Raw genomic sequence first — 25,528 nt, forward strand, 5'->3', positions numbered from 1 at the left:
AACCCTAAACCCTAAACCCTAAAACCCTAAACCCTAAACCCTAAACCCTAAACCCTAAACCCTAAACCCTAAACCCTAAACCCTAAACCCTAAACCCTAAACCCTAAACCCTAAACCCTAAACCCTAAACCCTAAACCCTAAACCCTAAACCCTAAACCCTAAACCCTAAACCCCAAACCCTAAACCCCAAACCCCAAACCCCAAACCCCAAACCCCAAACCCCAAACCCCAAACCCCAAACCCCCCCTAAACCCCAAACCCCAAACCCCAAACCCCAAACCCCAAATCCCAAACCCTAAACCCTAAACCCTAATCCACATTAGAGGCCATGCGATGGTAATGTTAGTGGTCGATCGATTGACAAAGAGTACGCACTCTTTAGCTCTAGCGTACCCGCACACTACAAGGATGGTAGTAGAAATTTTTGTGAAGGAAATAGCCCGGTTGCATGGAATGCCAAGGTCAATTGTTTTATACCGTGATCCGATCTTTATGAGTCCCTTTTGGCAAGAGTACTTCAAAAAGTAATGAACTGAACTAAAAATGAGCTTGGCGTATCTTCTGCAAACCAACGGGCAATCCGAAGTCAATAATCACTGCCTCAAGCATTATTTGTCATGCTTCACCGGGGACCGACCAAAAAAATGGCTAGTTTACCTACCCTGGGCGAACTACTCATCACACCGCTTTTGGGATGACCTATTTTGAGGCTGTCTTTGGACGCGTACCTCCAACATTGAGATCGTATGATCGGCCGAGTACACTTGACCGTACCGACATTGATGAGGTACTAGTGGAACGGGATGAAGTACTTAAGCGGTTTAAGCTTCATCTAGCAAAGGTACAAAACCAAATGAAGTAAGTGTTAAGGGACAACAAACCTTAGCTATTCGTTGGTTCCTTGGAATAAGAACTAACACAAATGGAGATCTTGAAGATGATTTAGATTTTGGATGTCAGAGATTTCATTAAGGGTGTCAAACAAGAACTATGTTACGTTCTTTCAAACAAGAACTATGTCATAAATCAAATGAAGTTGATCATTTTTGTTTTCCAAAATCATCGCTGATTATTTGCTCATCAATAATTGATTTTCTTCCTTATAATCTATTAACAGGTTTGTGTTTTCACATCTTACAATCTCCTCTTCCCAGTTTCTTCTATCAGCATTTTGTACAATCTGTTCTTTCTTTTAGCTACGTCTTGGTGGAGAATCAAACTCATGTACTTGGGAGATTTTTTTTAGTTTAATCACATTGTTTTCGGACCTACAACTCATTATTATGTCATTCTTTACTAGATTGTGACATTTGACTTCTTGCTAACTATTTACTACTCCATCTTGTTTACCTTGCTTACCAAATAATCTTGCTCCGTGGTTGAAATCATGACTTACTCTTCTGCACACCTTGTTTATAGATTACCTGCAATCTACATTTATCTTCAGACCTACATGACACTATTTACACAGTAACAGGCATGACCGGTATCTTTGCCTATCTAGATAAATAATTGTGCTAATAAGATTGTTATTTTTTATTGTTTTTGTGGCACAAAGCATACACATTTTCCTTGGATTATGGTCTTTTTGATCTTTCATTAATCATTTTGATCTTATTCTTTTGAACCTTCATAATTAAATAATCTTGGATGAAACTTTGTCTTACTCTCGTATGTGAACTACATCTGCACTAGGGACTTGGACGGGATTGTTAAATCAAAATTTAACCATCAACATACATTCCAAAAAATAAATATGTAGTAATTCATGAGCCCTGAGTATTTGTTCTCAGAACCATGCCTCCCTTGCTTGAAAGTCGTGCCTTTGATACTTTTGGTTCAAAATATTGCTAATTAATAATTCTCATCAGATCACGATCTTGTAAAATCATTTCCATCTGCCTCTACTTTCATCGTATCACTCTTCTAGAATTTTTCTAGACAAATTTTCCCGAGAGATATATTGTGGTTGGCAAGAGCAGAAATTAAGCAATGCGAGTTAGCTGGAAGAGTATGATCCAATCAAATTGAGGCTAAGTGATAATGGAATTTATCTGATAGAAGTAGATCTAATGTTTCCTTTTTCTTTCCTCTGATTCTGGAAGGAAGTGCACTTGGTCTATTGTGGGAGAATAACCAGTATTGTTACACTTAGACAAGTAGATTGGCAATCAAGAAAAAACTATTGAAGGGTTGAGAGGTTGAGTAAACATGTCAAATGAGAAGACAATTTCAAGTATATATATATACACACACTTGAGAAATGCAAAATGTCAGAAGACAAAATGGAGCAAATTGTGTTGTAAATACAAAATTGTGGAATTGATGACAAAGACGGATAATGTTTATAGAGGAGAAATAAAGTCAAGACGAAGATTTAGAAATACTACAGTCAAATAGAGATTCTCCGGGATGCTTTTCTCTTTTATGAGAAAAAGTAGTAGCCTAGGTTTCGGTAGAGGCTTTTGATCGGGCACTATTTTTTATCAGAAGGATTAGTCTTTCGATTTGAGACTGGGACAGCTGCCTCACTGCAAACTGATAATGAATCAATATCTATCTTATTTTCTTAAATCAAAGAAAAATAATATTGGTTGAAACGAGTTTAATTCTTTTAGAGAACCGAAAGAAAAGGAAGAATCAAACTCGAGTAGAGGACGGCAAAAGATATTATAGAGGAAGAGCAAAATTCAAAGGAAAATCCTTTGAGTTCCAAGAATGTATGCTCAAATTAGAATAATAAAGCTATGATGATTAAGGTTTTACTTGGAAAATTGATGAAATGGCAATCAGTTGGAGTTCCTTTCTTATTAAAAGAAGACACAAAAAGAACACCTTTTATGTAGATCTAGATAAAGCACTTGAGCGTGAAGAAGAAACAGTGAAATTTTATGGTTTTTTAAGGTTTCTTAAATCAAGATTTGTTATGTACTCAGAAGTTTATATATTATTCCAGAATCTTTTAAAATTCAATGAGGCTTGTTGAGAAGACAAAGTTATTAATCCTTATGTCTATTCAATAGCAACTAGCTGTGGTAGGTTAATCTTGGTTATTGTTTTACTGAAGACATAACTGGTGGATATTGAGTTTCATTTGTGAAAAGGCTCATGAAATTTTACAGAATATCAGAAATAGAAGTAGGATCTCATGTTAAAATAAGTCTTCAAGAAGGGCTATCATCAGATTTTTAATTTAAGGGCTATCATCATGAGACATCGGTGGCGATTTCGAGAACTGGACTACAGCGGTCGGTGAAAGTACAGATACGATTTCAAAAACTGGACTACAACAGTTGGGCGATATTGCTCTTGACGATAGTTGCGAGGTTACTTTAGGTCATGCAAGAAATCAAGTGATGCTGGGATGTAGGGTTTCGATGATGCAGGAATGTAAAATTTCCTCTTTACTTACGGGGAAGGGTAATTTTTCATTTGGTGCGAATGTTGTGAGACATGCGTTGTTGCAGGAAAATTTTTATTATTATTTTATTGTGTAAGTACTGAGGTAATGTGGAGATGATGTGGTATGTTGAAAAGTTTGTAAGGATAGGGGGAATATTAATTTTTTTGTGTGGGTACTGAGGTAATGGGGATGTGGTGGTGGTGGTGGTGCAGTCAAGAATTCCTTTTTGTAACTATATACTGCGGATATACTATGTATATAATATATAATTTTATTAATAAAAACATGACAACAAGTATAGATTTATTAAATATTAGTACTGTATTTTGTCATTCAGTATGAAATCACTGATTACTAATACAATTTCATTATTTTTCGTTACTTTAATATTATTGCATCAAATATAATTATTACTACTTATACTAATATATAATTAAATATTAAAATAGTTTATATTAATATTAGCTCTCTTAATACAAGAAATTAGAGTAGTTCTTGGCCTTAAGCCCCAGCACAGTATGTATTATCTGATGATAAATTCATTTAATTTCTATAAGATTTCCGTTTTTAAGATGCGTCATTATTATAGATTAGCTAGTTTGCAGTTTTGCTGTCTACTATTTCTTACTCGTATTTGGTCCCTACTCCCTAGTAAATCCTCGGAGTTCAGAGAACCACCAGTTGCTGCAAAGAATCAAGTGCCAACAGTAGTGAAAAGCTTGCCCATCTCATATCTTTCTGGTCCATATGCTCTTGTAATATAAAATTGTACATTATTTCTGTTCAGTTACATCTGTATTCATTTTCCAATTGCATGTAAATGTACATCACGTATGGGTAGTGGAACCTTTTGCACTTGGAGATTCTGGTTGATATTGCTTGTTGCACTTCTGTAGGTGAAAACTACTGACACGTGGGAAAATGATTTAAACTGGTACCTCAGTGACTTCATCTGGTCTCATTGCAATGTGTCTTCTGCAAATCCATGCAATGTTTCCATCGTCCCTATACCTTACCCTCCATAAACCAAACCTCTGTGCTATATCCATTCCAGATGCAACTCTTTGGCCTTTCAAGAAATCCAGAAGCCACTGTCTGGCCGCTTGCATATCCTGCATAATGTCACTTGAACTGCCCACATTCTTATTCCTTCCTCTGTTTCCTCCTGCTGTTCTAATCGCAGCAACCCCCAAAACCCCCGCAGTGGCAGCTGTGGCACCATAAATAAGAGAAGAGTCGAGTAAGTGAGCAACTTCCCTACTCAAATCAGGTATCATTTCCCCCATTCCTGCAACGAAATGTGCTCCTATCTTAAGAGCAAAAGTCAAGAGTTTCATGAATTTGCTCATATAAGGGAGCAGGCACTTGACTGCTTGGTTGTCTACTTGGATAAGTTCGCATCCTATTTGGTCATCCACAACATGCATTTCTCTTCTGAACTCACATAACATGTGCAACCTTAATGCTGTCATGCCAGGAAATATTCTCGTAACCAGCCGTTTTGAGTGATTTTCTACCTGAACAAAATAGAACATATGTGGCACTTTTCTTTCTTCTAGTTGAATATTGTAGTTGACTAGATAGTCCACTTTTCTATGAAGCTGAATCAGAAGGTGGTGCTCATAATACCGAAGCCACTGGATCTCTTGTTTGAGGTCCTTGATTTCCTGCTCTATAGTCTTCAACCTCTGCAAAACCATCTCAACACCCTTCGCAATGCCCAATATGGAGGGCTCAACAGCGTCTTCAGCGTTATTTGCATCTACAATAGCTGTTTGTGGTTCTTGTGGTTTCTCTTGGGGTATTGCAAGCTCAATGGCTAGATGATGTAGATCATAAAACCTACGGTGCAGTACTTCCTGAAACTCCTCATCTGAAAGTAGATCTCTAGCATAATCATATGCGGCCTCTAAGATGAACCTGCCATTGTGTTCTACTGGACTCCAGGTATGCTGGTAGTTGTACATGCTATCTGCTGGCAATGAAAGTAAAATATGTTTCAGTTGTTGCAGAGATATACACTGAGTTCTCCTAAACCTGTGCGGAGTAAGATATTTGATGCAATCCGGCCTGATAATGCTTTCAGTGAAGGTGATGCTGGGGCATAGATGTAGGATTGCTGGGACAATGAGCTGGTGGAAGAGCCTCAAGATCTCAGTAACATTTTTGGTGGAGCATGCAAGAACATCAATATAGTATCCTAGCTGCCCTCCAAGCTCCACTCTCATATGGATTCCATTGATTACAATGGAGATGAGGTACTTTTCTAGGCTGTAGGTTGCGCCTTGTTGGTTTGTTGATCGCAGAATCTTGTTGTGGAGGTGCACCTGAATTTAAGTATAGACAATTGAATCAAAGTGAAGTTGTCCATTCTCTACCATGTTTGCATCTAGGAGATAAGACATCTTCAGAACGAGTCAATAAATAGTTAAATACAAAGAAATTTGTACAGGCTATTGGCATCTGTCTTGGTTTTCTAGATAGTTTACATTGTGACTTTTAAGTGATATGCACAGAATGCGCAATAAAATCCCAGTTCCAAAATCATGAACCACCAGAAATGCAACTTTCGGAGCTGAAAAAAGATAGGACACCAGATCTTCATCGTTTAGTAGAATGACTTTTCTAGTGGTCAGGCATAGTGATTGTTTAATCAATAACTAGGTGAAATCTAACTGTGCAGGAATCCCAGATTTTTTTTATATGCATAGATCTAAATCTAACATCGAATAATGAGTTTTTTGTAGTTGTAGAGAAACCACATATGTTCATATTTTCTCATAGCAAGAAAAAGTTCTCTGGACTAGATCGCCACATAATATCCTTACAAAACAATAGTATTTTTCAGGATAAATTATCCATTTGTGGTTGATATATGGCAGTCATACATGAGCTTCAGCTAAAAATATTTTACTGTTAGAATAAGAAGTTATTTCTAAAAAGTAAGTGACCAATGGAGGGGAATGCTCTTAAGAAGCTTATGCATTACCTTGTGTACGGTAATTTATCCACTCATGATGTTATAAGAACCCACTACATTAGGAACCTTCGCTACCGGGAATCTTATTTACTTGTTCATTTCTAATTCAAACTTAAGATTTTCAAACGAAATAGTAGAGCACTCCGATGATAAGATATTGAAACAGCACAGGTGGAATAAAATTTACCTGTAGCCTTGGAAAGAAGCCTGCTGTCAAGAACATGTGCCTCGTGTCCACACACTCCAGATGCCTTCCAACATAAATACATTCAGGAGTGCTTAATTGCCACTTCTGTGTTCTTCCTCTGCCTTCCTCAAGTATTGCCGGTACCAGAAGTAGAGTATTTGGATCACCAGTATCTTGTTCATAACACAATTCTAGTTTTAACATCATGTTTATAAGGTCATTAGCCTCTAAATACTCAGAAACCTTTGCGCCTATTCCTGGAATCTTATTTTGCAACCTTGCTCTTAATATTTTCTCTAGTTCTTTTCTACTGATGAAACCATTTGTTCTCTCTAACTTCATTGCATCTAAATTTATCAGATGGCCGAGCACATCTCTACAGAACCATTCACAATCTAAAATTAGAAACCCAAGTTCCTCAAAGAAAATTACCAGACCCACATTATGCAGTGAATTTGCTACGGCACGTCTTCGAGTATTAACCTTCTCCATATTATCGTGCCTTGATCTAACTCTTAGTGCTGGAACTTTGAGCTGACATAACTCACAGAATTCTTTCCAATCCATCGCCGGTCTATTGCAGTTCTCTATTCTCCAGCCGTTTAGAAAATTTATTAAATCGTCACATAACTGGTAAACCGGAGGGACTTTTTGCAGAATTGTTTTACCGGTCCTTCTTAAGTGATGGGCAAGTTTGCTTACAGAAACGGATGATCTTGCATCGACTGTGAAAACTGTTGGGTAGAACTCCACATAACCTCGGAAATCTTCTCTGAGTCTTTGAATTAAAGAAGCAGCTGTTTGCAGGTTGTCTGGTGGTTGAGGCATTTTATCTACATGGGTGAGAACTACAGTGACGTGTGGTGGGACCGATCTTGACCCTCTCCTCCTTGAATTTGAAGTTATAAACTTGAGCCAGTAAAGCAGGTCTTCTTCAATCTCTTCTGGGCTTTTAGGATCTCTGTTGGCTGGCTTTTGGAACAAACTGGATACTATAAGGAAGAACGAGGGACTTCCCTGGCCAGGAAACATGAGATCATGTAATGTATAACTTTCACGCTGCCCACCAAGGTTCCAGATCGAAATTTTCATGCCATCATCAAGAATCGTCTTTATCTTGATCTCAGTCGTACGTGCAATTTGCTCAACTGGATTGACTAGAGTTCGTATCTGATCCATATAAGGTAATTTTGTTGGATTCATGCTGTGATATAAGGAGTTACATAGAGTGGTTTTTCCTGCATGCATAAGCATTTTCAAGTATCAGAATGAAAGACTCGGTCGGTAATTTTGAGGTTCTGATAAGAATAACCCTTCTGTTTTTGCAGTGAATATATATATATATGAGGAAAATAATCGAATAGTGAACCTATACCTGCAAATTCCTGGCCACAGAAGAATACTCTGCAACATCTTGGCATGGTCATCTGCAGATCACCGAGCAAGTCATTCTCTGGAAGCAGACTCCCGTTCTGTCCCAGCTTCTCATAGATTTGGTCCGTCTTACCAGCAATCTGCAAAGGTGTTTCACTGAGATCAATTTCTTCAATCCAAGGATTGACCTGCAATATTTCCAGTATGGTCTCCAGAACTAGTTCCCCCTCAACTCCCCTACAACCTTTCAATGATAGGCATCGCAAAGTGGCATTCCTTTGCAAGCTTCTGAAGATTTTCAAAATATCTGCCGACTTCAAGGTCGTGTCGTCGCAGATACCCAATTGAACAATGCTCTGATTGGTTTCCAACATGCGCAAGATTGCTGTCACGCCATCTCTGCTTATCGTTGTCTTCCCTCCCCCAAAAGTTAAGGACTTCAGAGTGGTATTTGCTTGATTTTGCAGAGGCGAGAACCTGCTCAGAGGACAGAGCAGATGGTCCAACCCGACTCCGCCAAACCAATTTCCCTCCAACCCCAACTTCTCTAAGCATCTGTTCTTGAAAAGCCCAGCGGCTATGTACACCAGAGCTTTGTCTCTGAGACACGTTCTTGATAGTCTGACGTCTTTGAGGGTCCTATTCTGTTCTAAGACTGTTCTAAACTCTCTAGCCCACTTGGATTTCAACCGGACCCCCGTCATGTCGAGGGCCGTCACTGTGGTGTTCCATCCCAGAGCACAAGCAACTCTTTGTGAGCCCCAAGAGTTAATAAGTCGATAAATTCTCAGTGTGCCGGTCTCAGGCATGAACTCGACTACTTTGCAACTCTTATCTCCTCCCCATATGTGCACCTCCATGTTGCGATTCCTTGCTAGTACGGTGGTGATCAAGGGGGTCGCAGTGATGATGGAATCTCGATCGAATAATATCAGCAGCCTCAATGCGTAATTCACTTCAATCATTCTCGAGAGCTCGTCTGCCCCCCTCGAGCCGATGGAGTCTTCCCATATCTGCAGCTCCTCTACACTGTCATTCTTCGTCAATGCGGAAGCGAGAAGCCTCGCTCCAGCCGACCCGATTCGACACTCGGACATGATAAGGACCTTGACCGATCCGTTTGCTGCAAGCATTTCTGACAGCTCAGATAAGCCTTCCAAGCTGAACATATTCTTCTGGAATTCGAGTTGTCTGATACCTGACCTGCTGCTCAGAAGCAATGAGGAGAGCACTTGCAGCTGTTCATGCTGCCACTCCACACCATGAAAGGAAAGGTTCATCGGGTCTTTGCTCCCGCCATTGTGTGCTGCGAGCGCACTCAATAGTTGACAGAAGATTTGGATGTCATTGCTGTCCTTTGAAATGCTGATGCTCAACGAGTTATCCGTTTCTTGATACGAGCTTGAAGTGGTGATCCAGTGCCACTCGTAGAAGGAGATATTTTGCAGATGCTTGTCTCCTGACCTGATTAGCTGCAGAGCCCATTGGAGATCTCTCATGGTGTTCTGGTTGAAGTTAATTGGACGGAGAGGGCTGCTGCTTCACTTGTGCTTGGTTTGCTGCTTTTGATTGTTCAGCCGATCCACACAAGTTTAAGTAATGAAGAATTCCATATATTGATATTTGGGTTGGCAATATCTGAGTCCTGTTTATTTTGTGGATTGGCACTATTACTTCTAGCTGCGGATGCTCGCCTGTTTCAAAAGGCATACCGATGGAAGCTTTTTAAAATGGAGGCACATAGCTGTATCTCAGGCATCGGATTCTTAACTTGGGATAGATGTAAAGAGAGAAAAGAAAGGAAGCAAAGGAAGAGAATGTTTTGCAAGCTAAGAATTTTCTAACGTCTGCAATGAGCAACGACATATCCTAAAGCTCCAATTGAACTAAATGCATTCAAACAATTTCTTCGTGGCAAATACTTCAATGCACCTTTAAAAATTATAATCTTAATACAACGGCTATAATAGCCAATTTTCATATCCGGTACCGATTCCAAAACCACATTACGTAAGAAAAATAGTATATTAATTAAGAAGATTAATTATGTGTGCCTATCTTTCCAATTTTCTTGTTATACCCTTAAAGATCTTAACCATTAGATCTTCATCAAGTGATTGATAAATAATTAACTTTACGGTACGGAAGAACGCTCTACACGTTTTTTTTTTCTTCCGTTAAGATTTCTCTCTTAAATATAATTATGCCTTAATTATAGGAGAAATTATTTAATATTAAATAATTTAAATTTGATTATTTAGAGATAAACTTCAATTTAAATATAATTCTCTATCTCTATCGATTAAAATTTAATTTAAATCAATCTTAACTAATGGGAGATATATGTAAATAATAAAAAATAATCAAAAAGATAAAATGTAATTAAATTCTCATCAAGTTAATTGTAAAAGACATCAATACCCTTATTTTAATATATATACATTACTCTCATTTAATGATATATATATCTTTTACTTAATAAAATATTAAGATAATATAATTATTAAAAAATAATATGCAAGATTATATATCTAAAAAAAAATTACTTGCTGGTAATATATTTCATTCCTATTATACCCTTAAAGATTTTAACCGTTAGATCTTTATTAAATTAATTAATAAAAAATTAATTCTATTGCGATACCCAAAATATCTGTGTAAGCAAAAGCTCATGCAAAAACCATAATAAGGCAACTGAAGCCCTTCACACAAAAATGAATTAAAACAATTAATTACCCTATTCCAGGGACAGATGACCCTTTGAAGTTTCACACAAGTAAACAAACTGTCTAAAACATCTGAACTAGAAAGGAGAGAAAGGTATTGCAGAAAACGATTGACAATAACTACCAACTTTGACTTGCCAGATATAAGAACATATATTCTTTTCTTTTCTAAACTCCTCTTCTTTTGTTCCTTTTGTCTTCTGAATGTTACGAGATGTCTACATTGGAACATCACCAGCATTCATCTCAACATTCTTCTGAAAATTTCCCGCATTCTGATTTTACATCTCAATCAACTCCAATTAACAAAGCCTACACTCAGATTAAAAAACAAAACACAAACCCTATTCAAAGTACCCAATATACCTTCATCGGTCAGCTCTATAGGATCAGCTAACCTGTACAATGTAATATACCGTAATTGACAGTTTTGCGCCTAGTTCACAGGAATATCTATCATAATTCATAATCTTCACCTTCAAAAATCATCTCCCTAGGCAGCAATACCTGAGAAAGTAGTCACCAGCAACTACATATTAGAAAACTATATCTTTTGTAGAAGTAGGAGAAACTGAAAATATACCGATGCAAATTAGGGGAGAAAAATCGTTATACATTTCCGCACTAACTCTGCATCCCATTCTTGACAACATACGTAACATGGAAAACATGAACGCAAGAATTTCAGCCCTCTGCCAACATAAATTTCCAGATCTTAGAATCTAATTAAAAAAAAATAAAGAAACCTGCTTAAAATGGAACATGCATTCACATCGATCGTGTTACCAGATCTTTTGGTACAGTAAAAGATCCACTATATTGACTGTCACAGTTGTTTTGATAATCTTATGCTTCTAACAAGTAATTTAACTATGAAAAAGATCATCATTGTCATCCAAGCATAATATGAGCTTTCATTAACCATGAAAAATGAAAAGAATTCATTTCAATGCGCTAAAGAAAAAAACAATCATGGAAACCAATACTATTCTCACTACATTAATTAGCAGTGGCACCAACATATCTTGAAATGCTTCCCCCACCGTTTCCTTGTAATAGGAGAGGATTCTCCCCAGTCTAAGTTAGTATTCCCACAGCTGTTCATGGGATTGGATTGGATTGGATTGGATTAATTGGTCCCCGTCCAATCTGCAACACCCAACACGAATCCTCTTATCGTCAGGAAGGAACCTGATCTTCTTCTATACTGAACCGACTACATTATTCTTAACAATTTGATCGCTTCCATTTATCAGGCCACGCCACGCCACTTAAGATGGATGTGGGCGTAGAGAGGCCAATTTACTGCTGGACATAATTTTGGGCCAAATCCACTCTGGAGCTGACTCTACAGAAGATGGATGATAATTTTATACAAGTGCAACACTTGCGTGACAGCGTGAGCATCATCAAGTAGACTGTAGACATGGCAATATGGCATGCACTGTGCAGTGGAAGAAAGACAGAATATCCTTTGACGGTTTGACCACATCCCGCGTCTGTCTCAGTATGAATACCTCCTCCTTGGCGAGATTCGGACTCCGACCACGCCAGAAGCGTTTCCACTTGGCTAAAACATTGAGGGCCCTATGTATCTCTGGAAGATTAGCGGACGCAGTTGAGCTTTTGTGGCAGAAAGGGTCATCTCCAGATAGCCAGTCTTACGCTCTTCTGTTACAGGAAAGCATAAACAGGAAAGAAGTAAATCTTGGAAAAAGGATTCATGCCCACTTGATCACTTCGGGCTTCACTTGTAATGACTACCTTAGGACTAAATTGTTAATCTTCTATGCAAAATGTGGTGAATTGCAAGTTGCATGTCACCTATTCGACGAATCTCCTGAGAGAGGTCTAATCTCATGGAATGCACTGATATCGGGCCATGTGCTCAACGGCCTACAGCAAAAGGCTCTGGATCTCTACCACTTGATGCGATTAGCTGGGTTGGAGCCAGACCAATTCACATTTGCATCGGTTTTCCGTGCTTGTGCCGCGCTGGCGATGCTAGAACACGGGAAGCAGGCCCATTGCCTGATGATCAAGACAAATGTCAAGGCTAATATCATTGTGAATACTGCACTCATCGATATGTATTTCAAATGCAGTAGTCCTCATGATGGTCACAAGGTTTTCAAGAGATCGACCGATAGGAATGTCAACATGTGGACAGCTATGATATCCGGCTATGGCCACCATGGCCAAGTGGTTGAGGTTCTTGAGCTGTTTGACCAAATGATAGAAGATGATATTTCACCAAATCATGTAACCTTTCTTGCTCTTCTTTCCGCCTGTAGCCATGGAGGCCTTATCAACGAAGGGTGGAGATATTTCATTTCTATGATAAAAGACTATCGAATTAAGCCAAAGGGACAACACTGTGCAGCAATAGTAGATATGTTAGGCCGGGCTGGGAGAGTGAATGATGCCTATGAATTCGTCAAGAAGTTACCTTGCAAGGAGCATTCGGTAATTTGGGGGGCCCTGATAGGCGCCTGCAGGAAACATGGAAATGTAGAATTGGTCAAGTTTGCTGCAAACAAGTTTTTTAAACTGCAGCCAGAAAATGCAGGAAAATATGTGGTCTTGGCGAATGCTTATGCTGCTTATGAGATGTGGGGAAGTGTGGCTGATGCTCGAGGAATGGTAAGATCATTAGGGATGAGAAAGGACCCTGCTTGGAGCTCCATTGAAGTTCGAGGAGAGGTTCATGTATTCCTTGCTGGAGATATGTATCATGAACAAAGTGAGATGATATATGAGATGAGCAATGCGTTAGCTTGTGCTTTAAAAGAATGAAAAACATATACCACTTACCTTCTCTAGGATTAGCAGTTAGGACGGTTCATGAACCTTGTTCTACTCCAGAACAAAATTCTGCAGAATCTGGAAAATAGTTGATTCTCTATGCACAGGTCAGTTTATTTGATGCAAGAAGTTTGATATTGAGCTTCAAGGTAGTGTCAACTGTCTTCTTATTATTGAGTGGGCTCGAGGGGAATGATAGTCAAGAGAGTGAAGATCCTCTCAACATTGAATTCTGGAGATCTTTCGGCCGAAAAAAGCTACTCTTTGTTGCCTTAATGAACTGAATCCCGTGCTCTAGAGAAGGCATACAATGGAAATTATCTTCTTCACTTCCATGCTTAATTGAAACTTGTCTCAGTACCAACCATGGGATAAGAACTCTATTTATTACCTGGTCAGGAATGCCTAAGTTTATTAGAAGGCTTTCTTTTCATCTTACGAAGTTACAGGATCCAGGAAAGCGCAAAGGTGGTGAAACTTACAGCAAATAAGCTTTCAGAAATGCAGCTAGATGGCACTTTGGTTTATGTTGTCGGGAACTCAAAGAAAGATGTGGTGAGTTAACATAGTATTAGCATTAGAGCGAGAGATTATAAATTTAAATTTTGCTCTACTTATTTTTAGTTGAAAAATATAAAAGTTTCCTCATTTAAAAAAACAAAAGAACAACTTGGAGAGAGGAGGGAGAGGAGCACAAAGAAAGGGGGGGAATGGAGAGATAATAAGTCAACATTAGTTCAAACGACCGAAGGACCTTCAGCTCAGGCCTAGCCTTGGCCCAAAATTTGGGTTCATGTCTGGCCTGAATTTGTCTGTTTTTTTATTTGCCTGTGTAAAGTTTGGCAATATAACTAGTTTAAACATGTATTATCTATTATGTGAAACTGTGAATACAACTTTGTTTTTATATGGATGCTTTTACTAAATATGAATGGATAAATAGCTGAATCTAAATTCATATTTAAGGTTACATGTCCAACCTGAATCTAAATTTGTATCTGCATGGACAAATAGCTGCTTTATTGTAATACCTACTTAAACTCCCATATCCATTCAAATCATGTTCGGGATTTCTTACATGCCTAATTTTCAATTTTGCTATACAATGGAGTAATAACAATGTACTATTTATTTAGAAAAACAAGTGCAGGAATGTGGGTCGTCTTTCTCTTTCCTTTTTCTTCCAAGGACCCCAAAGGGAATAGACTGAAGTAGTCTAGTCGACAGTGTCGTTTAGCTCATTGACTGCTTTAACAACAGTGAGGCAATCACTGAAAAGCCAGGCTCTAGCTCTAGCTGCTCCCACCAACTTGAATAGCTCCTTATTAGTAGGGGTGTAAACGAGCCGAGCCTGAGCGAGCCGGCTCTGGCTCAGGCTCGGCTCGAAATTAGTTTCGAGCCTCATAATGTTGCTCAGGCTCGGCTCAGCTCAACCCGAGCCGAGCTCGAGCTGAGCCTAACCGAGCCCGAACAAAGCTCGGGCTCGATTAGAGGATGAGGCGGTGGCGACATGGACAGCGGCTTGCCGAAGGAGTCGGAAACGGATGGAGGAGGCCAACGGTGGAGGAGGAGGAGGAGGAGGCCGACGGAGGAGGAGGAGGAGATCGACGGAGAGGAAGGCGTGGCGCCGTGGTGGTGGCTTGCCGTCGTTGCCGATGGAGGCCGACGGGGAGGGAAGAGGTGGTGGCGTGTGGGGTGAGGTTAGGAGTGGTGATCGGGTGGATGAGGGTGAGAGTGAAGGTGAGGGTGGGGTGGGGGAATTGAGGATGGGGAAGGTGATATGATGGGAAAGGTGAAGTAATTAATGAGGGTGGGGTAGGTGAGGGTAGGTGAGGGTAGGGTAGGTAAGGGTGATGAATGTTGTGTTACGGGTGAGAATGAATTAGTGAGGGACACGTGGCAATATTTCTTTATGCCACGTGTCCTTAGTCATAGGGAGTCATGCTATCGAGCCTATCGAGCCGAACCTGAGCGAGCCAGCTCCAGCTCAGCTCGGCTCGATATTAATTTCGAGCCTATTATGATGGCTCAGGCTCGGCTCAGCTCTGATCGAGCCGAGCCGGACTCGAGCTTCACCCGAGCCGAGCCCGAGCTGCTCGTCAAGCCTGACAGCCCTACTTATTAGGCCCTTCTAAAAAGGCAACAACTCCACCACGTAGGGCATTGCTACAGAAAGGAACGATATGGCCTTGTCGGAGCAAGCTCTAAACGGAGGCCCGAAAGAGATGAAGCTCAGCCCAGGAATGTAGGTCATCGTACGTGCGTATTCTAGCCTTTCTGACCGATATGTAGAGGCCGGCCCAACAGGCTCACCTAGAAAGAGGCCCAATCTCTCTTCTCGAAAACTATCAACAAACCACATAGTATACAAACAACATTGTTCTCCCCAAGACTTCCCACTAAGTAGCTAGGATCGCGCAAATACTCGCCACCGCCGTCGCTGCCTCCAAAAGCAACAAGTGCATCAGTGAGGATGGATCCTACAGCGAGGATGGTGAATGACGTCTCTCCCCATGAGTTTGTGAACGCTTACTTCCCTTGAGAGACTAAAATATTTTGATAAGCAGAAGTGAATTTAAATTAAATGATTAGAGGATTTTAAATTCATGATCTCTGATTCCGATACCATGTTAACTCTTAAGCAGCTAGAAAACAGTAAATTTTATATTCTAACAGTAATCAACTTCTTTCGAGTCTCTTCCCCCGGCCCGTCTCCTAGGGATTATTTTTCACCTTTTGAATTTTGATTTATTCTTTCGCATATTGAATCAGAAGCTCGTAGGTCTCTCGTCTGATGTTAAGCTAGATTTTAGCACAGTTTTTTTTTTTTTTTTTTTGGTTTTGCATCAAAACTAGATATATTTATTACGAAGTGCACCAGCTATGGAACAAGAAACATATCATTTCCCCATCCATCATCATGACATACTCAACAGCCATATTTTATGTATTTGATGATGGATTTCTCATCAAGTTCTCCTGTTTTGGTCAATGTTTCAACCGTTATGGTTCTTCATCCATGACTCTGGCAAAATTTTGTGGAACATTACATAATGGGGTAAACAGGCAACCGGTCTATTTGCAAGACATTATTTACTAAAAATGCAAACATGTAGGGATATGTAATCAGATAAATTATTCATTCTTTGATTGCTGGAGTTTATTAGTTTCCGATTAATGATTGAGTTAACAACTGCAAATGTTTATTGTACATTTTGCTTTTTTTGAATAAGCTTCAATATATAGTCCTAGATAATTGAGTCTGGAATGCAATGAGTGTTCCATGATAACCTCCAGCCTGTAATTATTTTACCTGCATTCTCAAGTGAGTTAATTAGTTTTCTTCGTAAGTTTTTTAATTAACTGGATAAACAACTCATAGGATGTTGTTAATATGATGTAAGCAGGAGGTCTTATCTTTTTCTTGCTTGTGCATCTGCTAGATTTGTGGCCTCTTGTAATGCATAACAGTAGTAATTTCCTTCCTATATTTAATGTATATGTTCTCTGTCCTGTTCGCTCTTCTCTTTTAAAGATAAGTTTTGTGTTACAATGAGACCAGACACTTTTTTATCTCCCATTTATTAGGGACATTTTTCATCCTGAACAGCCCAAAATGGTGCAAAGTAATCAATAAAGGCAAAAGTGAACAGAGTTACAATACCGTAACTCGGTGTTTATTCCCATAAATTCCGTTGTTCTTTCTAAGATTGTTTAGCTGGTGAAATTATGGCATCCTCATTTCTTTTCCTTTTTCTTTTTACTTTTAAGCATTCTCTGGTTTACAAGTACTGTAGTACATCTTCTTCATTTCCATTGGATTGGAAAATCTAGTGCTGCACCTGAAGTGACAGGTTAGTTTAAACATTTTTTTTCTTCAGCTGTGATGTATTTGTTTTCCTCTTCTCCGTTCATGTGTAGATGAGCTTCCTCACTGGACAGACATTGTGAAGACTGGAAGACTTAAGGAGCTTGCACCTTATGATTCTGATTGGTATTACATCAGAGCTGGTATTTAACTATAATTCTCTCTGTTAAAGTACATTATTTGAATTATCTGCCTGAAAATAGTCTGTGCCACATTGATTATCGGTTATCATCCAGCAAATTCTATGATTAGTGTAGCATTTGATGGTACAGTTCTATGGCTAGAAAGGTATACCTGAGGCAGGTATTGGTGTTGGCAGATTTCAGAATATTTATGGAGGACTCAAGAGGAATGGGCCTTGCCCACCACGCTTTTTCAGAAGTAGTGGGGCAGTAGCTAGGCACATTTTGCAGCAGTTGCAGAAGATGAACTGGGTCGACATAGATAAAAAAAAGAAAGAGTGAGATTGTTCTCCATTTTGCTAGGCTTATCCATTGAAATTGATGCAATTAATGACATGATGTTCCTTGCTCTCACTGATAGAATGGAAACTTTTGACATTTACATGAAATGTTTCTTTCTGTTTTATGGAATTCATTATTGCTGTGTATCATTCTTTTAACTCCTAGGAAGAGATTGTTGTGGAAAAAAAGTCTGCGTTATGAGAATATATATATATATAGGTAAATACTTCAATACATCTTTAAAAGTTATAATCTTAATCCAATGGCTATAATAGCCAGTTTTCATTTCCGGTACGAATTTTTCGGTATCAATTCTAAAACCACATTAGGTAAGAAAAAGAGTATATTAGTTAAGAATATTTAATTACGTGTGTCTAACTTTCCAATTTATCTTAACCATTAGATCTTCATCAAACTGATTGATAAACAATTAACTTTATGATACGGAAGAACCGCTTTACATATTTTTTTTTCTTCCATTAAGATTTCTCTCTTAAATATAATTATGCCTTAATTATAGAAGATATTATTTAATATTAAATAATTTAACTTTGATTATTTGGAGATAAACTTCAATTTAAATATAATTCTCTATCTCTATCTATTAAAATTTAATTTAAATCAATCTTAAACTAATGGGAGATATATGTAAATAATAAAAAATAATCAAAAAGACAAAATGTTATTAAATTCTCATTAAGTTAACTATAAAAGACATCAATACCTTTATTTTGATATATATACATTATTCTCAGTTAATGATATATATGTTATTTACTTAATAAAATACTAAGATAATATAATTGTCAAAAAATAATATGTAAGATTATATATTTGAAAAAAAATTTACCTACGTAATATCTTTCATTCTTATTATACCCTTAAAGATCTTAACCGTTAAATCTTCATTAAATTGATTGATAAAAAATTAACCCTATTATACCGAAGAAACTGTCCCGCGCGTGTGTGTGTGTGTGTGTGCGCGCGCGCAATTGCTAACTGATATTTGTTTCATTGCCACAAAGGGAAGGTGATCACATCTCAGGCAAGGCATCTTGATCAGGTTTGCTGGGAGGGTGGTCATTGTTCCATGAATCTATTTAGGTGCTTTTGTAGCCGTATGAGTAGAGAGTACCTTTATCAATGATTTTGTAGCATCTTTGCTATTTATATTTCTCCTAGCCTGTTAGACTGCTTCAAGTCTTGTGACTTCATTTCTATGTTGAAACTTGACCATGTAAGTAGATAGGACGTCTATCAGAGTGAATTGTTTTATTCTTGAGCTGGTACCTCGAATCATGGTAATTGAGGCGTTCTGAATATTTACCCATAGTGGGTGGGTTCATGAATTTGTCATTGTAAAAGAACTTCGTTTGGTTGCTGAAATATTTCACTTAGATCATCAACTAGATCGCGGCATATCTACCACGGGGCGAAGAATATTGATAACCAATGCATGATAATTTACTGTAATAGTCTTTCTAGGTGACGAGGTGGGCATATTCTGTTTATGCTTCTGCTACATGGTAAATTGGCAATCCTAGATGCGCTTATACTGTAATGGGGTTGTAGTTACGATGACCTTCGACGTCTTGATTTGCAAACAGGCCAAACTATTTATGATGAGGTCAGGTGATTCGTGTCACTTGATCTCTCGTGTCAGCATAAGAATCCATTTTAAAGTACTATTTATTGAAAAAAAAAATTCCCCCCTCTTTGGAGAGAGTATTTCCGCGAGACCCAGGCCGGCGTTGGCGGTTTGTTAACAAGGTGCTCGGTTCAAATGTGGTCCAGCCCGGTAGCCCAGTGGAGCGGGGTGGGAAATGATGCCCACTAATTATCGTACGTTTTCTTTTTTTCCCCCTTTGTAACAGCTTCCGGCAGAAACGGTCCACCCGTCCACCTAATGCGCCAATACATGTAATGACTCGAATATCCCCCAAATAACGTTCAATTTTGAAGTCCTAAAATGACGACAAAAAGATAACCTGTTCTGCGTGAGGCTCCGAGATTGTCATGTGTATAACAATTACGTTACGATAACGCAGCATCCTCTCAATGATATGATATGATATCGTTCAATCTCACATTAGAAAAAGCCTATTTTGGGCGGGGCGCTGCGCTCTCTTTTGTATGCGGGAGTGGTATCTCGAGCGTAACGCCGTTGACAAGTTACCAACGCATTTTGCCGCTTTTTTTTTTTTTTTTCCTCTGTTTTCTCTTTCCAATAACCTTACTTTCAGAGGCACAAGGGCAGGATCGTCTTCAAGGCGCCCTTCATATCCGCTTCTGGTTGTTGGTTTCTCTCCGCAGAGATACATACATACTTGTCATCACTCTTCTTTCACAAGATAGTGAGAAAAGGGTGGGTGTGTGCGTGCGTGAGTAGGAAAGCTTTAAAGTGCTGAACGGATTTGGGAGGTCGCCTTCCATTTTCTTCTTCTGATTTCATCTCTCAGAAGGCCAAAAAGGGAAGGGCTCTACAAGAGTAAGATTTTGTGTTTTTCTTTTCTTTTCTTTTCATCTTTTTCACTGTGGCGTCCATTAGATTTATGTGCTGCTTATATTAGAATGGTAGGGGGAAGTCGATAAGCATCCCTTCTTCTGAATGTTATCACATTGCTGCATAATGTCGGTTTCTTGGGAAGTGGGTCTAGCCCCAAATCGCTGCTTTTATGTCTGAGGTTGCTCTAATCGTTTCTTTCTCGGGGCTATAAATGAGAAAATCCCGTGTTTCGGGCTGTAGTCTTGCAGATTTATTGAAGGGTATAGATTATTTGAAACGGAAGCAGATACGAAAAAGAATGAGATATATTTGCTTCTCATCCTAGAATAGTCGATCTTCCTCCTAATTTTATGGGTCTTATAGGACTACATTTAGCAGATTAGTTCTATTTGTTCCTCACGGCCTGTTGAGAGAGAGTACTTTTCTCATGACACTGTTACATTACTTGCATACACCTCTATCTCTTTCATGCATACGCATATTTTGAATCTCAAAAGTTTAGCTCATGTGTCATCAGTAATTCCTTGAATACACCTCTATCTCTTTCATGCACACGCATATTTTGAATCTCAAAAGTTTAGCTCATGTGTCATCAGTAATTCCTTGTTGCAACAAAAATTATTCAACTAGGGTTTCTCTTCTTGATACGCAGGTACTGGATTCTGTGAAATGGACTTTGCTGAACTAACAAAGGTTATCTATAGTAGAATTCAGAAGGTCGAGCCACACAATGCTATCAAAATCTTAGGGTGCCTTTTCTTGAATGCACCAAGTGAGGAGCAAATGATTCAATTGGCCTTTGGTCCTGATGAGGACATCAACTCCATGATCAATGATTCCAAGGCAACACTCAGCCTATTATCTTCCAAGTTAGTTGTTTTCCATCGGTCTGCTTCCAATTATGGCGCCCAGACCAGTTCTTCCTCCTATGCTAGATCACACTTATTCTCTTCCCCTAGAACAATTGGAGCCCCTGCTCCCTGCCTGAACACTCAGCTCATCTCGGATCACCACTCTCCACTGCATAGCTTGGATCTTACAGGAAATCAGTGTTCTGGCTCAATCATATATGATGGTTCTCATGCTCCTAGCAACCAATCCCAGCTCATGAGCTTCGAGGAGCAGTTGGATCCTGTAAACACCATGGGAGCAGACTTTCCTAACAACCTTTACTATCAGGAGGACAGTATGGGTGGTGGATGGATGCCAAGGAATAACTTGGCATCTATGAGTCTTAACGAAGCTTCTTCCGTTGCTTGTCATTACTTCCGTAAAGGGTACTGTAAGCATGGTACTAACTGTAGGTACTTCCATAGCCATTTTAATTCAGAAGGCTATTCTCTGATTGACAGCTCAAACCTCAGTGAAATGAAAATTGAAGATCATGTATCAATACCTGGGTCACTTGAAAAGCTGGAATTAGATATCATGCAGCTCTTGAAAGAACAGAGAGGAATTCCTGTTTCTATTGCATCACTGCCTGTGATGTACTTTGAGAAGTATGGCAGGAGTCTTCAGGCAGAAGGATACTTAACAGAAAGCCAAAATCATGGAAAAGCTGGATTTAGTTTGACGAAGTTGCTTGCTCGCTTAAAGAATAGTATCCGACTAATAGATAGGTACACATGCATGTTAAGCAATGACCTCTCTGTGTCTCTCTTACTCACTGATGTTCTTTAGCAGTCTTTTTTGATGTACATTGAGTTGTCTTGTTTTCTTTTTTCTGAATCTCTACACTGATACAGAACATGTGGAAATGCCTTTGTTAAGTATCCTTCAATTTATCAGGTCAATGTGATACATCAGTAGGCATTTATTGCATAAACATATGGTTGCTGTTTGTATCCCATTATAAGAAAATTTTCACAGCCAGGTGCAACCAAATCAAGGATCAATAGTCCTTTTATGGCGACTGGCTGACTGCTATCCTGTCTGCAGGCCTCATGGACAACATTCAGTGATACTAGCTGAAGATGCTGCTAAGTACATGGAATATAGGAATGACATTTTGGACTCTGGAGCAACGGTAGCAAGCTCTCATCAGATTTATCTTACATTTCCAGCAGAAAGCAGTTTCACTGAGGAGGATGTTTCTAACTACTTCAAGTCGGTAAAATCAGTGACGTTGTTTCTAAAGCGTCATTCTTGTCTTTTCTTCTATTCTTCTACAATATTCTCCATATTTTGTATCTGCCAGGCAATATGGGCTAGTTCGTGATGTGAGGATTCCTTGCCAAGATAAGCGCATGTTTGGATTTGTAAGCTTTCACTATCCAGAAACTGTAAAGTTAATTTTAACGAAGCGAAATCCCCACTACATTGCTGGAGCTCGTGTACTAGTTAAACCTTACAAGGAAAAGTCAAGGACAGTTGATAGGTAATGTTTTTTTTTTTAACATATCTTCCTAGTTTTTTTTAATGAAATTTTGGTGAATTTGCTGTAAATTCATATCATGGTAACTAGGATTTTGATTATTTTCTCATTATTTGTGTCTCATGAAAGAATATAATATTGTTGAACATCTAAAATAACAGGTTGTTCCAACCTCCAGCCATGTAAATGGCAGGTAGAAATCTCCTCTTATATTCAGCTCTATTTGCTCTGTTCTTCATCTTGGATGTTATTGATAGTAATATCAATTTTTATAATTCTGATCCATTAACTACAGGAGTAGCATGAAAGATAACTTTTAATGGAACCGAGTTTGGATACCTTTCTCCATACACAACAAAAAAAAAGGCTTCTTGTAAATGTAACATGAACCACACACTTACGTATATATACATAGTTCTGAATATAGCACATGGAAAAGGCATTTGTTGGGATGTGTACTAAGTGTCATTTGGAATATGCATGTGAGGAGCTTTCGTCAGCATGTATTATATTTTGATGCTTTAGTGAAGCCATGTGATTGTTGACTAGTTATTCTTTTTTTCTTTAATTTTCTTATTTGTCTCTCAAATTCATGTGACTTTTCTTAATTTATGTAATTAAATATTTATTTGTGCAGCAGAAATTACATGGAAAAGTGTGATCCTGCAATGTCTCCCCATTATCTTGAAACAGATCCTTTATTTCATGCAAGTAAGCACATTCTGTTCTAGTCATCATCTTAGTTTGTTTTTTTTCTCCCTCTTGTTTTACCTTTTTCTCCTTCCACTTTATTCAGTTATTGTTGTTGATTTATGCTTTAGTGCAAAGAGAGTCTGGTAGATCCAGATTAATCAGGAGGCAGCAGATGGAGGAGCAAGAAAAATTGGCCGAACTTGAACAAAGGAGACTTTCTGAACTCAACTTAACTTTTATGCCACCGTCTCAGTTCATCAATTTCAGTAGTGGCTTGGAGGAAGCTATAGCTCCAGAAGGTATAGTGTTTCTCTCACAGCAAGTTTTCGATGATTTAATCCAATACTGAGTTTTTCTTGGAACTTGCCATTATTATAATTGTTCAGATGCACACAATTTCCTGATGGCAGATCGCTTCAATCACACTCATATAAACAACAGTCTAACTGCAAGTGGGAACAAATCCAGACATTCTTGCAATAGTAATGGTGACCCGGAAAGGTAATGATCTTCAAGGAGGCACTTTTTTCAAAAATTCACATTGGTTGCTTGCTTTAGCCTTAAAAACAATATCTATTGTCAGAATAACTACCGACTGAAATTTTTAAACAACTATAGCATTGAGAACTTGTTAGACCATTTTATGAGAACTTTATGTCAATCGGGTAACTATGACTGTTTCACTCCCCATATCCATCCTGCAATGGGAGACTACCTGCACTTGGTTGTTCTCATACCTATCAGCAGTGACAAATCCATGTACTGGAGTTTGGTCAAGGCATTGTCAATGCAAGGAGAGAATTGGGGTTCGTAGGTCTACTCTATTGCATATAACTGGTGCAATTTTCTGCCATCTTTTTCATTTAGCAGTTGGTTAACCCTTGTAATTCGCACAGAAAAATGGCATAAAATAAAGTAAATTCTTGTAAAGTTTTAAAGTATGCTGTATACATTTTTCCATTAAATTTTGAAGTAAACCTTTCTTATTATCAAGTAGTAGTTCTTGCTATGAAGCACACACTAACAAATAATGGATTCTCCTTGCAGTTGCCAAATTGATCGCCCAGAGGGCCCATTTGCCTTTCATCCAGTAGGAAGCAGCATTTCAGCCGCATTTTGAGAAAGATCTGAAACTGATAGGAGACTGGGAGCTATAGCACTCCATTCCTGACCGAGTTCAGAAGTTTATAAGAAGTGTAGGGGCTTTCTCAGAGGTTTTAGAATTAACAACATTGTAGGAAGTACAATTGTACATCTAATACCAGAAGAGAAAATACTGCTTTAGTAATTAGTTTCAGGAAAAGGTTGGCAGAAAGGTGTAATTTGAAGTAGAAAAGGCAGTCACTAAAGCAAAGCTGCAGTGATTTTGCAGAAAACACCGTACCAAGTGGAAGGAAAGTTGTGTGCAACATATAGAGAAGAGCAAGTGGTACCAATAGTACGGTGTCTAGAAGCAGATGAATATTAGGGGTAGTGTGAGGTTGGTTTTGAGTAGTTAGCAACTTCCGAAGAAAAGAAGTTACCCTATGGAGGATGATGTTATTTTTAGCGGGATTCAAGTTGGTACTATTTGATCTTCTTATATTGTAACTAGAAAGATGGTCTATGCTTGTGAAGATTGGTTATGAATTTTCTAATTAGGCATGATGCAATGCTTCATTTTATCAAGGTAAATTTGTTGGTTTGATGGATTTCTATTTGGCATATGATGTTATGAACCTTTCTCTTCGTATCGTGTTCCGGAAATTGCCTTACATGCGGGAGAAGACTTTTTATTGGAATTTCCCTCAATTTGAATAGCTCACTTTTTCTGTGTTGTCGATGGCTGCAACAGATGATCATTTAAATGTGTTCCTAGGCTTCGAGCTTCAACATACAGGGAATGCTTTACCTTGATGATAGTTGTCACTAGGAATCTACTCATAGATCTCTCATTTTATTTCTTTTTCCACAGTTCTGGAACCAAGTGGTGAAGAAAGACTGCAAAGCTCTACTGGGCAAAGTGATGTAGGGAAGCATCACCAGATCAAAGACATTAACCCTTGTATATTGATAAAAGTTAGAAATTGTGAGATAAATTTTATTAGTGAGCAAATTAAGCTCCTTTTACATATAGGGTCTACAAGACCATATATATATATATATAT

At 38.6% G+C, this 25,528-nt stretch overlaps 3 protein-coding genes across 7 annotated transcripts; 2 read left to right on the forward strand and 1 right to left on the reverse strand.

Moving 5' to 3' along the window:
- Positions 1 to 4,184: 4,184 nt before the first annotated feature.
- On the reverse strand, positions 4,185 to 9,592 carry LOC140759379 (protein TORNADO 1). The gene is made up of 3 exons (XM_073095923.1): positions 7,947 to 9,592; positions 6,572 to 7,809; positions 4,185 to 5,731 (listed from the first exon to the last, which is right to left on the reverse strand). The coding sequence occupies exons 1-3, from the start codon at positions 9,442 to 9,444 to the stop codon at positions 4,331 to 4,333; spliced, it is 4,137 nt and encodes a 1,378-aa protein (XP_072952024.1). The 5' UTR covers positions 9,445 to 9,592; the 3' UTR covers positions 4,185 to 4,330.
- Positions 9,593 to 11,647: 2,055 nt separating this feature from the next.
- Positions 11,648 to 17,888, forward strand: LOC140758610 (pentatricopeptide repeat-containing protein At4g16470). Its single transcript, XM_073094835.1, has 3 exons — positions 11,648 to 14,031; positions 17,398 to 17,487; positions 17,664 to 17,888. The coding sequence occupies exon 1, from the start codon at positions 12,106 to 12,108 to the stop codon at positions 13,465 to 13,467; it is 1,362 nt and encodes a 453-aa protein (XP_072950936.1). The 5' UTR covers positions 11,648 to 12,105; the 3' UTR covers positions 13,468 to 14,031; positions 17,398 to 17,487; positions 17,664 to 17,888.
- Positions 17,889 to 20,093: 2,205 nt separating this feature from the next.
- On the forward strand, positions 20,094 to 25,070 carry LOC140759295 (zinc finger CCCH domain-containing protein 18-like). 5 transcript variants are annotated; one of them, XM_073095815.1, is made up of 9 exons: positions 20,096 to 20,296; positions 20,967 to 21,591; positions 21,667 to 21,933; positions 22,253 to 22,420; positions 22,512 to 22,691; positions 23,326 to 23,399; positions 23,510 to 23,680; positions 23,768 to 23,882; positions 24,429 to 25,070. In XM_073095815.1, the coding sequence occupies exons 2-9, from the start codon at positions 20,984 to 20,986 to the stop codon at positions 24,499 to 24,501; spliced, it is 1,656 nt and encodes a 551-aa protein (XP_072951916.1). In that variant the 5' UTR covers positions 20,096 to 20,296; positions 20,967 to 20,983; the 3' UTR covers positions 24,502 to 25,070. The 5 variants fall into 5 exon arrangements, with proteins under 5 accessions (XP_072951915.1, XP_072951916.1, XP_072951917.1 ...); XM_073095816.1 differs by having other exon boundaries at positions 21,679 to 21,933; XM_073095814.1 differs by having other exon boundaries at positions 20,094 to 20,296; positions 20,967 to 21,933; positions 23,792 to 23,882.
- The last annotated feature ends 458 nt before the right edge of the window (positions 25,071 to 25,528 follow it).

This window comes from Typha angustifolia, chromosome 4 (assembly GCF_048772165.1).
Source record: "Typha angustifolia cultivar Huaian chromosome 4, ASM4877216v1, whole genome shotgun sequence".
Classification (NCBI taxonomy): domain Eukaryota; kingdom Viridiplantae; phylum Streptophyta; class Magnoliopsida; order Poales; family Typhaceae; genus Typha; species Typha angustifolia.

What these genes read in the sequence shown, in the direction of transcription:
- LOC140759295 (XM_073095812.1), top strand. Translation starts at nt 20,984, where the DNA reads ATGGACTTTGCTGAACTAACAAAGGTTATCTATAGTAGAATTCAGAAG. An exon ending in AAGTCAAGGACAGTTGATAG is followed by an intron (nt 22,692 to 23,325) that starts GTAATGTTTTTT and finishes TTATTTGTGCAG; the next exon opens with CAGAAATTACATGGAAAAGT. An exon ending in AGATCCTTTATTTCATGCAA is followed by an intron (nt 23,400 to 23,509) that starts GTAAGCACATTC and finishes TTTATGCTTTAG; the next exon opens with TGCAAAGAGAGTCTGGTAGA.
- LOC140758610 (XM_073094835.1), top strand. Translation starts at nt 12,106, where the DNA reads ATGGCATGCACTGTGCAGTGGAAGAAAGACAGAATATCCTTTGACGGT.
- LOC140759379 (XM_073095923.1), bottom strand. Translation starts at nt 9,444, where the DNA reads ATGAGAGATCTCCAATGGGCTCTGCAGCTAATCAGGTCAGGAGACAAG. An exon ending in CTGTGGCCAGGAATTTGCAG is followed by an intron (nt 7,810 to 7,946) that starts GTATAGGTTCAC and finishes TTATGCATGCAG; the next exon opens with GAAAAACCACTCTATGTAAC. An exon ending in GCTTCTTTCCAAGGCTACAG is followed by an intron (nt 5,732 to 6,571) that starts GTAAATTTTATT and finishes ACTTAAATTCAG; the next exon opens with GTGCACCTCCACAACAAGAT.